Below are 14,494 nucleotides of genomic sequence, written 5' to 3'. Positions count from 1 at the left end.
GTAGCAACTATATATATATATATATATATATATATATATATATATATATATATATATGATAACAATGATGGTAATTTGTCTTGGTCTCTGCTCTCTTTTTTCATTTCAGATGGCCACTTTTCTATGAATGCTACAACTGGGGTGTTATCAGTGAATGGTGAATTGGACAGAGAAAACTATCCTGAATATAGCTTGACAGTTATGGTTAGTAATTTTTTAACAGTGGACAGATCAGTGTGACCATTTCTTGTACATGCACATGCTGACTGAAGGAATACTTTCATGAATACTGTATGTGACTATTACCATAATCGTCATGACTTAGTGCCCTCTTCCCACTTTTGGAGACTTCTGTATTCGGGATACGTTTAATTTAGCGCTCACAACTTCAGAAACACCTCAAATTAAACTGTCATGAATCCCAGTCATTGAACATTGTTTTCTTTTTCTGAATATTTACAGTGTCCATTGTGTCTTTGATGAATGGGATGTGAACGAGTATAAAACATTTACTTGTTGTGTTGAATACTCAGAATACTATTACCTCTAAAAAATTGTGGGCAAAACGTTTTTTTTTTAATCTCGCTATTTTCTGTTGAAATCAGTGCAACAGATTATTTTTAAATATCAACCTTCTGCATTTCGTTGAAAAGAGAGCCATTGTCAATATTCAAAAATTATGTACATGTATGGCACGTACAGCATTCAAATTGACTTGAACTGTCGGGTCAGAGGGCATTGCTGCATGTCAAATTGCACAGAAAACATCATGGCAGAAATTTCTTTGCATCAAGAGTTTGCAAACAATCAAAACATTCTAAATAATAATGAATCTCTTGATTTTTACTGTTTACTCAGAAATGTTTACACAGAAATTCTGATGGTATCAAAATAGAGCAAAATGACAATTTTTGTTCATCATGTGGGTAAATAATTTTTTGGGGGGAAAATGAAATTGCAAAATAAATTATGTTGAATTTATTGACACTTTTACATTAAAGAAACAGAAATCTTCACATAATATTCCAATTTTATTCCAGCACCCGTAAAAACAACATGATTTTGAGCTGAGTACCCCGGGCACTTGAATATGACTATGAGCCAGAGTGAGAGTGAGATGAGTAGGATGTTTGTTTTGTACACATGCCACGTTACTGTGTAAAGTATAGGGATATACAGACAAGGAATTGAATTGATTGCAGCACATGGTTTTAACAGCTGTTCTTTGGTTGCAGGCTCAGGACAATCCCCTGGGTAATGTCAGATTGAATTCTACAGTTGAGGTGCATGTTGCTGTATTAGATGCTAACGATAACTCACCAACATTTGTAGACACACCATATGAAGGAACAATATCAGAAAATGATCCTATTGGAAAATCTGTGAGTATAGTAAACAGTTAATATTAATATTGTGATTATATATTTGTTATGTGGATCACTGACAGGTATTGTACATCAAGGATCGTGACAGTTTTGTGTTCATTATCTAGTGGTATATGCCTGACAAATAATACCAGCATTCAAGCAGAAACTGACATGTCTTGTTGTATTAAACACAGCTCTGGTTTTAAGTACAATTGTAAAACTATATCTTGTATACCTTATAGATTGTGACGGTGGAGACTGAAGACCCTGACTTTGGAATGAATAATTTAACTTTGTACTCAATAACTAATGGACGACAAGATCTGTTCCGTGTAGAAGGTAATGTATTTAAGTTGTATTGTGTGGTGGATAAGTTTATATCGCAAAACTAGGCGTTTGGGTGTTCTTTTTGTCACATAAAACGAACTGACTAAACATGCGGAATTGTTATTGAAATGGACATCGATTGCGTTGTGTTTTCTTGAGTTGAACAGACGTGAGGTATATTTCAAACTTGTTTATTTGTACTCAACATGAACATCAATACGTTGTACAGCAAATACTTCTTGGTATCAAATATAGATCGCTAAATAATAGCTTCATGAGGAGTTGACATCGTAGAGAGCATAGAAAGGAGGGTGTGCATAACGAGCATCAAGTTGCGAAGCTACCATAGGAGGAATTACAGCGATGGCCTGAATCGGACTTCTCACAACAGCGCTTTGCCTGGTTAATGTAATTATCAACGTTAGAGCGGCATTTGTCTTGGTGACAGCTAATCGAAGAAGTGCCAAACACGTGTTTATACTCTTAAATATATCATGCCAAAACGTTCCGAAAATAAAACAATGCTAATGATTGGCGCATACAAACGAAACATAACGCTGTCATTCCATATTAGGAGTGACACGCGACTAACACGAGGTAGAACTTTGGTGGGAATTTTGGGCGGACAGACAAGTACCGTGAGAACGCAATGTGAAACAATGTAGCGAATGTTTGGATATAGTGTCACGGTTGCTACAGAAACCGATCTAGTCTCTCAGGGCTCAACTCGTGGTTATCAAAACAATGTCTGGAATTACAAACTAACTTAACATCATAAAGAAAGTAACATTTTTTCATGTTAGATAACGCGCGACATTATTGTCAGCACATAGCGACGACGTCAAAAGATCGATGTCGGATAAAAAAATATAATTCCTTTAGTTTTTTTCAAACCCCCCACCCCCCACTGAAACTTAATTGATAAATATTGGTCATGGCGTCAGACTACATTCACCATTAAATACAAATTGATAATCAGACAGTAGTATGGCATACCAGTTGGTTGTCGGGTGGGTGTAAAAAGACTTTACAAATGCACCTCATTTGACGCACATATTTACACTCAAACCATTTTCTCGTCCTAGATGTTTGTTTTTTTCATTTTCTGTTATTTCTGTCTATGATTGGATAAAAGAAAAGCGAACTACAAATACTCCAAGATTTGTTTGACTTCATTAAAAAATAAAATCGTTTTTGAGGTCAAAACCGACATCGATCTTTTGACGTCGTCCCTTACTTAGTTGAAAATTCTTTCAATTTTAAATAACTTGGGCATAATAAAATTTTAAAGTTGATGTTTTCATGAGTTATACTTTGAAAAACCCCTTCAAAATATGTAGAAAAAAACAAGTTGTGCACTTTGCCTAAGCTTAGAAAAAAAAATGGACAGAAAGATCAAATAAAGAAAGAACTAATTTTGTGTTTTATTTTACCTGCCGCCTGCCTCTGATGTTTACAGGGATACAAAATATATTATCTTTTGCATTTTAAATATATTGGTCGTCAGAGTTAAGCATATGTATGCTAAACAAAAGTAAAGTAAAAACTGCCACTGGGGGCGCTATCTTTGATACACTCAATGTATTATTATTTTATTCTATATATTTAAGTCTCAGTAAATGCATGTTCCAACATTTTTTTGAACCAACGACCAAAAATTAATATAACTAATTTTGGCTTGGCTACAAACCATCCCAAAAAATTGAGGCTTTTGAAAAAATAAGCATGCTAAACAAAAGCAAAGTAAAAACTGCCACTGGGGGCGCTATCTTTGGTACACTCATTGTATTATTATGTGTTATTATATATTTAAGTCTCAGTAAATGCATGTTCCAGCATTTTTTGGAACCAAAGACTAAAAATTAATATAACTAATTTTGTCTTGGTTACAAACCATTCCAAAAAATTGAGGCTTTTGAAAAAAATACGATATTTTTATGAAATATGCTTCTGAAACAACAAAAAAAGAATAACTATAAAATTGTATATTCATATTTTGTCGAGAATTCCCCGGTATAGTGAAAATGGTTATGATGGACAAGCTTTCATACTGTACACCTAAAACAAACATAAAAATTTACATTGAGAGCACTGACATTGGTGTACCACATTCATACAAGCAAAAGCAAAATAAAACTTCACCATTGAGGACGCTGTCATTTTTACTTTCAGTGTCCTGTGTTTGCTATACCCGGGAAATGGTTTCAGCAATTTCAACCAATTTTATTTCTCTTATTTCACAGAATATTCTGGTGTAGTGAAAAACGTAATTGAGCTAACTGGTCATTCTGGACGCACTTACGTATTGAATGTTGAAGCTTACAATGAAGATGATCCAAGCTTGTCTAACATGACAAGTGTGACGATCGTTGTCACTGATCCTATTCCTGATGAGGAAAAACTCTTATTTGAGCAGGACATCTATCGCGAGACAATCAGTTACGTGCACAGCGTTGATGATGTAGTAATAACAGTTACCGCTACCTATGGTGGTGAGGAGTCTGAGCACACAGTATATGAAATCACCGAGCAGAACTATTTAAGTGAGTTACATGTCAACTTGTAATTGTTTTGCTATTGCAGTCAAAAGATACAAGAGGAGGAAATACATTTATATTCAGTAAAAGTAATTTATTCACTTCTATATACATGTAGTATAAATCTATTACAGGGTAATTTGGAATAAAATAAACTCACTCCCAAACATTTTTAGCAACAATTTGATCAAACTATAGGCACAAGAAAAATTTAGCTGAAATTTTGGCAGAAAAAAAAAATTTCAGCCATGAGTTGCAAAATTGATGTTTGCTGCCAAATTAATATAACTCAATAAAAATTAAATGGACACTTAAATAAAATAATTACTGTAAAATCTGTATTAGAAGCTGCGGCTTCTATTAAAATGGTACAATGCAACCAAGGGAATGCGGCTTCTATTAGAGCATCTACACAAATGAGAAATGATGATTTTTTGGTTCTCAATTATTCAAAAAGAATGGGTGCAACTTTTATTAGGGATGCGGCTTCTAATACAGATTTTACGGTAGACACTGTTTACAATGTCAGAGAAAAATCAGACAATTTTAAACAAATTTACTTCATACTTTATTTTAACCATATTCACCATTTTATGATCACTATGTGCTGTAATAAAAATAATTTTCCAATTAAGTTTCTAATTTTATAATAATAAATCCTAGTAAATATATTGTCTGCAAAGTAAGTATATTTTTAATAATCCTTTGTAATATCAAAGTAGTTTTCAGTAGCTTCCCAATAGTTTTGTTGATAATTCTATTAATACAGTCAATTACATAATTGATGTGGCTAACATTGTGGTGCAACATTTATGTATATAAAACAAAATTGAAATTTCTAAAAAAAATTTTAATTAAACACACATAATCTCTAATTGCCTGCAAGTCTTGATTATATTTTTTTGAATTAAAATGTAAAAAGTGATGCAGGCTTATTTTGTGACAAATGTTAATTTTGTGATTATAAGAATTAATTATGATATTGTGTTTTTATGCAAATAATTACTCATTAGAATCTAAAAATGACACACCAGTGGTAGTAACGGAGGATGTATTTGTCATCAATGCAACTACTGGTGACATCACTTTAAAAGATCCACTAGACGAGTCAGAGGTTGGACAGTATACATTAAGTGTCAAAGCAACTGATGAATCAGTAGATGATATGTTTGATACAGCAGAGGTATGTGAATCTGACATTGTGTAAATATGTCGTTTTCTAGTATGTATAAAAGATGTGCACCTTAAATTGCTTTTTCAACTTTTTGGGTATGTATTAATTAATCCATACTGCGATACTGCATTTTTTTAATTTTTGATCGATGTACTACTGAGCTAAAATTATCTTTATTTTTGTGGTACGTACCAAATGAACACACATGAGTTGAAATTTAAAATGTTTATGCTATGCACATGTAAACATCACCTAGACAACTGTATGTGTACATGCAAACAGCATCTAGACAACTGTATGTGTACATGTAAACATCACCTAGACAACTGTATGTGTACATGCAAACATCACCTAGACAACTGTATGTGTACATGCAAACAGCATCTAGACAACTGTATGTGTACATGTAAACATCACCTAGACAACTGTATGTGTACATGCAAACAACATCTAGACAACTGTATGTGTACATGTAAACATCACCTAGACAACTGTATGTGTACATGCAAACATCACCTAGACAACTGTATGTGTACATGCAAACATCACCTAGACAACTGTATGTATACATGCAAACAACATCTAGACAACTGTATGTGTACATGCAAACAGCATCTAGACAACTGTGTGTACATGCAAACATCACCTAGACAACTGTATGTGTACATGTAAACAGCATCTAGACAACTGTATGTGTACATGCAAACATCACCTAGACAACTGTATGTGTACATGTAAACATCACCTAGACAACTGTATGTGTACATGTAAACATCACCTAGACAACTGTATGTGTACATGCAAACAGCATCTAGACAACTGTATGTGTACATGTAAACATCACCTAGACAACTGTATGTGTACATGCAAACATCACCTAGACAACTGTATGTGTACATGCAAACAGCATCTAGACAACTGTATGTGTACATGCAAACAGCATCTAGACAACTGTATGTGTACATTATGCAAACATCACCTAGACAACTGTATGTGTACATGTAAACATCACCTAGACAACTGTATGTGTACATGTAAACATCACCTAGACAACTGTATGTGTACATGAAAACAGCATCTAGACAACTGTATGTGTACATGCAAACAGCATCTAGACAACTGTATGTGTACATGCAAACAACATATAGACAACTGTATGTGTACATGTAAACATCACCTAGACAACTGTATGTGTACATGCAAACAGCATCTAGACAACTGTATGTGTACATGTAAACCGCATCTAGACAACTGTATGTGTACATGTAAACATCACCTAGACAACTGTATGTGTACATGCAAACAGCATCTAGACAACTGTATGTGTACATGCAAACAGCATCTAGACAACTGTATGTGTACATGCAAACATCACCTAGACAACTGTATGTGTACATGTAAACATCACCTAGACAACTGTATGTGTACATGTAAACATCACCTAGACAACTGTATGTGTACATGCAAACATCACCTAGACAACTATATGTGCACATGTAAACAGCATCTAGACAACTGTATGTGTACATGCAAACAGCATCTAGACAACTGTATGTGTACATGTAAACATCACCTAGACAACTGTATGTGTACATGCAAACATCACCTAGACAACTGTATGTGTACATGAAAACATCACCTAGACAACTGTATGTGTACATGCAAACAGCATCTAGACAACTGTATGTGTACATGCAAACAGCATCTAGACAACTGTATGTGTACATGCAAACAGCATCTAGACAACTGTATGTGTACATGCAAACAGCATCTAGACAACTGTATGTGTACATGCAAACATCACCTAGACAACTGTATGTGTACATGTAAACATCACCTAGACAACTGTATGTGTACATGTAAACATCACCTAGACAACTGTATGTGTACATGCAAACATCACCTAGACAACTATATGTGCACATGTAAACAGCATCTAGACAACTGTATGTGTACATGCAAACAGCATCTAGACAACTGTATGTGTACATGTAAACATCACCTAGACAACTGTATGTGTACATGCAAACATCACCTAGACAACTGTATGTGTACATGAAAACATCACCTAGACAACTGTATGTGTACATGCAAACAGCATCTAGACAACTGTATGTGTACATGCAAACAGCATCTAGACAACTGTATGTGTACATGCAAACAACATATAGACAACTGTATGTGTACATGTAAACATCACCTAGACAACTGTATATGTGTACATGCAAACAACACCTAGGCAGTTGGATATGCACAGTCATGTAAACAGCTGTATAATAATAATAATATTCAAACATTATAGATTCACCTCCATGTTTGTTTTAGTCATATTGGTTTTTAGTCGGTCGATGTTTTAGTCCACAAACACTCCTGGTTTATCTCACAATTTCATCCAAACTCGCGCATTTCTGCCAATAAGGTCTTAATCATGTGTTTTCAAATTTCATTCAAACTTGGTTCATTTACACTCATCTATAGTTGTCGCCCATTTAAAATAAGGCTGCATTTCTATATGTTTATCATTAATATCAAATCATATATTATCAATATACATAATATATAATGGAATTTATTTTCACTGATTTTTGATGAGTTGAATATAAAAAAAATAGGAAAAAAAGTATTTTCACTGGATTTTATCTTCACTAAGACATTCCTTCAGCGAAAAATAAATTCCATCCCAAAGTAGTTCAGTTTCTAAAACCACAGCCTCAGAAATGAAAAAGTCATTTAAACAGAACTGTAGTATCAATACAATAACCATTGTTACATGTAGTATGTATTATGCAGTAACAGCGAGATGGAAAAATTCTCCAACTCGCTGTTACAAATTTGGAACTAGAAAATTTGACAGAAAAACAAAAGTTTTACAAAAAATTGTAAAAATATTTGTTTTCAGGAATCAGTTGGGGATTTTTTTCAGACCAAATTAATCATATACGTAATGACTATATACAAATGGTTAATAAATGGATCTTGTAAACCTGTACCCATAAATATACATACCTGTTTCAATACAACACTGGATTCTTAAAATCAGACACTGTGACAATTATTAAATATTACTTGTCTCCTTCTCAGGTTCTTATTTATGTTGTTGATCCAAGTTATACTAACAACCCTCCTGAATTCACTGAAGATGTATATACTGGTGAGGTATATAGTACCGATCCTTTGGGTACTTTTATTGTACAACTGAATGCTACCGATCCAGATTACCCATTGTTGGGATATGGGGATGTATTTTACTATTTTGCTGATCCTGACGACCCGCTTAAAGGTTTGTACCTTTCCATATAAAAATTGTGCTATATCAAAATTAAATTGGAGAATGCGCCTCCACTACATTGCTCTTGAGCATATATTAGAAATACCACAAGATAATTTACAGATTTAAAACAAACAGTTTTTTGGTCAAATCAAGTAATACAAGACCAAACTATGTATATAAACCCCAAAAAAACAAAATTGAAAGATTCAACAAGCTGTATATGTCAACTTAGTACATACATTAGACATTGTTGTTCCCTGATGCACTTCATTTTGTTTTTCAGATTGGATTCAAAATGGCTGACTGGTGGCCATTTTGTTTTAATGAATGTAGTTCTTTCTTTGACTGATTGTGCTCAAATTTTATATATTCATTACACATCATGTCATAGATATAAATATGTATTCGTTTGATCGGTGGTCATTTTGTTTTAATTAATGCTGTTTCAGAGTAATATCTCTCAATATGGACAAGCACTAATTTGACAGTCAGGTACAAGATGACAGTCATTTTAATGTTAAAAAATCTATAATCAAGCATCAACTTCTGGATCCATATCTCTGACATGTTTATCTTCCAACTATATTACTACAAACAAAACTATATATCTTAATTTGATAACTAACAGGGACTGTGCCATGCATGGCTTATTTTTCATCTCTCTAGAATATTTTGTTGTTAATGAGTTCAGTGGTGTGGTATACAAAGGCGAGGGCGATCTGTATGACCTATTTGACCAAGAAGACGATGTGACTTTTGAAGTCATTGCTGAAGATGGGGCTTTAGATCCATTAGAGGACACAGCAAATGTGACTGTCACCATCTTGTTTAAAGATGCAAACCAATATACCCCAGTAGTGGAATCTGATGAAGTAGAACTCTATGAGGTTAGAGACTTGTGCATACATTATTTTAAAGGTTTAGTTCAGACTAGTAATACTGTTAGTTTATAAAGTAATGGTTTTAAAACTATTTGGATGTTGTATTTTTGTAGAATGTACATTTTTAAAAAAAAAATAATATATAATTATCTTTCTGTATATTAACTTTTTTTGTTAATTTCGATCCAAATGACATAATTTCCCATCGCCTACAGTCGTGCTCAAAGTTGTTCAAGAAATATAATTTTTTTTTGTGTGTGTGTGGAAAGAGACAGAAGGTTTTTTTGCATTTCGGGAGTTAAACAAATTTAGTCAGGCTTGGTTGTAGGCATGTGATGCATTAACCGAAACTGCAAAATTATAAGTCGTAACCTTTTTACCACCAGTTCCATCTTCTCATCACAAATTCGCAAAATATTTCTGTTTATATTCTTCACTTTCCTTCAGAAGTTTGGAACAAAAACAGCCAAATTCCTGAGGTCAAATGTAGTTCACAGGGTCGAATAGAGTAAAAACTGTAAATTGACCCACATTTTGTCTGGTGGTTCCAAAATTATGGTTAATTTCGAGAAATATTGAAAAATAAAAAATTGCTGCAAGAAAGTTATAATATTAGCCAGGCATGACCTAATACTTATGTTGAGCATTCTTACCATTCATTATTTATAGAATACCTCTGTTAACACCTCTGTGATTTGTATAAATGCTACGGATATGGATGAAGGACCAGAAGGTGTGATAGTACGGTATGGAATTCTCGCTGTCGGTGGTTACACTAGGAATGGGCTAGATAAATTTACTATTAACGAGACATCAGGTGAAATATTCACTGCAGACACATTTGACTTTGATGAAGCAGGGGAACGATATTATCAGGTACTCAATTTTCTTACCTTGTCTGTATCATCATAGATTGGCAAACTATATACATATGTTGAATTTCACTTAAATTGTCTTTTTCTTGTGGTTACAATAACTGACAGTAAAACTAATACATTGTGGAATGCAGATTGTGTTTGTTCTAATGTTTTTTCTTGCCCATCGTGAGTTACTAGTACCCTGGTCTAGTTATTTGTAGTAAAACACGTGGTATTGTATGTTTATACTGCAATGGTAGAATATAATACAATGTATAGTAGAATTGTAAAATAGAATAAATTGAAATAGACAAGAATAGAATATGCTTTATTAAACTGAGGATGCTTATGTTTTAGTACATACATGTAACCCTGCTATAAAGTTTATCCATTGATCCTATTTCTCATATTTCTAATATTTGTGTTGATTATGACTCAGGATGCTAAATGGTGGGTACGTGCCACATGCTTGTCTTTTTTTGAAACACCTGACTTTACTTCACTTCACTTTCTCAGATTTGTTCATTTCGTGATGGTATCTTTAATTCTTTAATTTTGGTGAATATTTTTGCCATTTTTTGGTAATAAGTGATATTTTCGCTTTCTTGTTTAAACCACAAGTCTGATTGCTTTCATATTATGCATATAAGTACTACAGGTAGACCTCTCTCAGATTTGTTCATTTCATGATACGTTGTATCTTCAATTCTCTAATTTTGATGAATATTTTTGTCATTTTTGATAAAAAGGAATATTTTTGACTTCTTGCTAAAAATCGCCAGTCTGATTGCATTGATATTTTACATATAGGTACCTCAGATATACCTCTCCCAGATTTGTTCATTTTGTGATGATATTGCTAACTGCCAAACTATCTCAGTCGATAGGCTACTTGTTGATAAATATGATACATGTAACTTGACTTGTTGTTTAGTTCTCAGGGATGTATATGTGTATTATCTGTAATTTGCCTAATTAATTAAATTTGAATATTCTCATTATTGCAGTCATATGCTTTTCAAACATCATAGTTGCCGTGCCGTGTACAAAATATGTCCCATTTGATGTATACTTTGTTGTATTTTTTTTTTGCTATAATGTTCATCTTCTAAATATTCTTTGATTATTCCAGATGACTGTGTATGCTGAAGATGGTGGTACACCTGCCAGGACGGGTTATGCCACAATTGATGTGTACATTACTGATGTCAATGATAATGAGCCAATGTTCCTACAAAATGTAAGTTTGTCTGACTTTGCATATATGCCCATGAACTTATTGATTATGATTAATTTTATTCTTGAAAACTGTCCCTTATATGGTAGTGAGAAATTATTGTTGGCCCATTTATGATAACAGTAATTTGAGACTATTTCTTATATGGTTATGGGAAATTATGATTGGCTCATTCATAATAACACTGACCCTTATGATGACAGTCTGAGACTGAAAACACCACTGCCATTTTTTGGTAATGCTATTGCAAAATACATACTGAAAATTAATTTTCGCTGAAAAGGCTTTTTGGGCATTTTGTATAGAATTTATTTTCACTGATTTTTGATGAGTTTAATGTGAAATATAGGAAAACAAGTATATTCACTGGATTTTATTTTCACAGAATCATCCCTTTAGCGAAAATGGCGAAAATAAGTTCTAAGCGAAAATAAAGTATTCTACAGTGTGTATATATATATATATATATATATATATATATATGTTAAATTAGTGATCCAATTGTTTACATAAATGACAATAACAGAAAACACAGATCCACACACATGTGCATGATTTCATCAAGTTTACATGATAATATTTAACACCTAATTGATGGGTTGGTTAGCACAGACATTCACACAGGAGATATCTCATGACTGACTCTTACATTTTCAGATTAATTAAACGAGTGTATAATAATTTTCATTTATTCTGAGCCCTTGGCGAGTTTGATAAACACACATTGTCAAGTTTAATAAATCTGATAATAATTGTATCTTTTTTGCAACTTCTGAAAACTAGAAACTAAAGGAAAGGTGTATGTTTAGTTTGTGAGTGGATATATTCAAGACATCGTAGAGCATCATGGCTCATTTGCATATTAACTTTGCACTGTGCATGAATGCTGATTCTTGTTCGTTTAACCTATTGCGATTAAAAAATATTATTTTTGGAGTCTTCTCTATACGTATTTACAGTTATGCATTGGTAACATAATTACTAATTTTTTAGTCAATTCAAACTGTGGTCATATTCGCAATTCTTAAATCACCACAAGTTTATGTGTGTTGAGAAGTTGAGGTTGAAAGAAGTTGAAACAACATCTCGCATACATGCACCTTTTATATCACACATGTTTTAGCCAAAATCTGAAACTACTATAATTATTCAAATTATTACAATTATTAATAATAATTCAATAAATATTTTGTAAAACCACCAATACCTTAGGATACATTAGCTAGATAGCCAGCCATAATGTCAAAGTGTCTTTTTGCGTGGATCAATCTGATAAAGCAAATTATCACCCTGAACTGCAATGATATATATGAAATAAATTTGTATATCTACATTGTTACCCAACAATTCCCATATATACAGGCAGCCAGTGCCTAACTTCATTCTTCAATACATGTATGTGTGAAAGCTTATTTCTGTATTTTTACTCCAAAGACTACGACAGAGTTTTACGTGGATGAAAACATTGAAGCCTCAGTTTACATTGGTAAAGTGCACGCTGTTGATATAGACAGTGGTAATAACTCTCAAGTAGTATATCAAATTCAGAGTGGTAAGTTTGACTTATGGCATTTTTAAAAGATATCTAATATTTTCAATAAACAGCATTTAGTAGAATGTGTTGTCTTTATTTTATTTTTAGTGTGATTTGCCAAGTCAGTAGAAATGATATATGAAATACCGTATGCCAAGTACAAACAGTTGTTAGACCATACCGTCATCTAAATATTGTACTCTATTAGGACAAACTAATAAAGGACTTATTCTGGTCAATGTGAGCTTCAAATGGAGCTGCTCACAACTTTCTGGGTCTTCCAAAATATTTTTAAAATGAAAGAAAAAACATAAAAAAGAAGTCATATTTTAATGATTCAGCATATAATAAATGTAATATTTTGTTTAGGTGTGTCTCTAAATATGGTATCTATCATTGTCTTGTTTCAGCTGAAGACTATTGGCTGGCTCATTAACATAAATTAATTTTCATTGGGGGAGTCGTCACCTGTGCATGCGTCAGATGGCCATAGCGTGTCATTATTTACAAACATGCGTCTGCCCATGAGCCATTGCATTATTAGCATGTGTTGTTATCACTTCAGACTCAATTCGGACTACCCTCCCGCTTTAAATACTATTTATACCAGGTACATTGTTTTCATTATACTATATTAAGTGTGTGCATGCGTTATTTCCTTTATACAGGAGACATTGATAAGTTCCGAGTAGATGAGATGACTGGTCAGATCTATGGTATTACAAGCTTAGATGCTGAAGAAAATACCGTATACACACTGACCATATCAGCAACCAACTCATATGCCGTGTGGAATTCAGACTACAACGATGAGATAAGTGTCACTATCACAGTAGATGATATAAACGATAACACGCCTCAGTTTGAGAATTTGCCATATACAGAGAGTATCTCTTTTACATCAACTGTCGGCACGGTGATATTCACTGCCATGGCAACAGATGCAGATCAGGTAATGCCATTGTCAATTTTTGTTACCATTCACAAAGTTTTTTTTTTTTTTCTAATATATTTGAAAAATTTGTTCAATACTTGTACCCAGTGGGAAAACTATGTTTAAATTTACAATGTATTCAATTTTATATATAAAATAACAATTTGTAGTGGAAAAAAATGTGCTTTACTAAGTTTAAAAAATGTATGTTTGTCTACTAGTATGTAACATGTGTACCGGTATATCTGTTTGTCATATGAATGTATTGATAAGATTCAACTCAGTTTGCATGATATGAACCCAAGATTTAACATAATTACATTCTGCCCAAACCTCTGTACGATAAATTAATATTCACTTTCATACATGAAATCA

General features: G+C 33.1%; 1 protein-coding gene across 1 annotated transcript in view; it reads left to right on the top strand.

The window, feature by feature from the left end:
• The window catches only part of LOC102807550 (protocadherin Fat 4-like), a 44,930-nt gene that overhangs the window by 14,341 nt on the left and 16,095 nt on the right, over nt 1-14,494 (top strand). Inside the window, exons 13-23 of the mRNA XM_085493682.1 lie at nt 110-204; nt 1,236-1,382; nt 1,610-1,706; nt 3,938-4,237; nt 5,245-5,414; nt 8,487-8,685; nt 9,343-9,563; nt 10,227-10,433; nt 11,547-11,654; nt 13,086-13,203; nt 13,854-14,137. Of these exons, the coding sequence (XP_085349808.1) occupies nt 110-204; nt 1,236-1,382; nt 1,610-1,706; nt 3,938-4,237; nt 5,245-5,414; nt 8,487-8,685; nt 9,343-9,563; nt 10,227-10,433; nt 11,547-11,654; nt 13,086-13,203; nt 13,854-14,137 (1,946 nt within the window). The remainder of the gene's footprint in view (nt 1-109; nt 205-1,235; nt 1,383-1,609; nt 1,707-3,937; nt 4,238-5,244; nt 5,415-8,486; nt 8,686-9,342; nt 9,564-10,226; nt 10,434-11,546; nt 11,655-13,085; nt 13,204-13,853; nt 14,138-14,494) is intronic.

Source organism: Saccoglossus kowalevskii, chromosome 19 (assembly GCF_978046115.1).
Source record: "Saccoglossus kowalevskii chromosome 19, keSacKowa6.1, whole genome shotgun sequence".
Classification (NCBI taxonomy): domain Eukaryota; kingdom Metazoa; phylum Hemichordata; class Enteropneusta; family Harrimaniidae; genus Saccoglossus; species Saccoglossus kowalevskii.
This window is presented reverse-complemented; position numbering and strand designations above follow the sequence as displayed.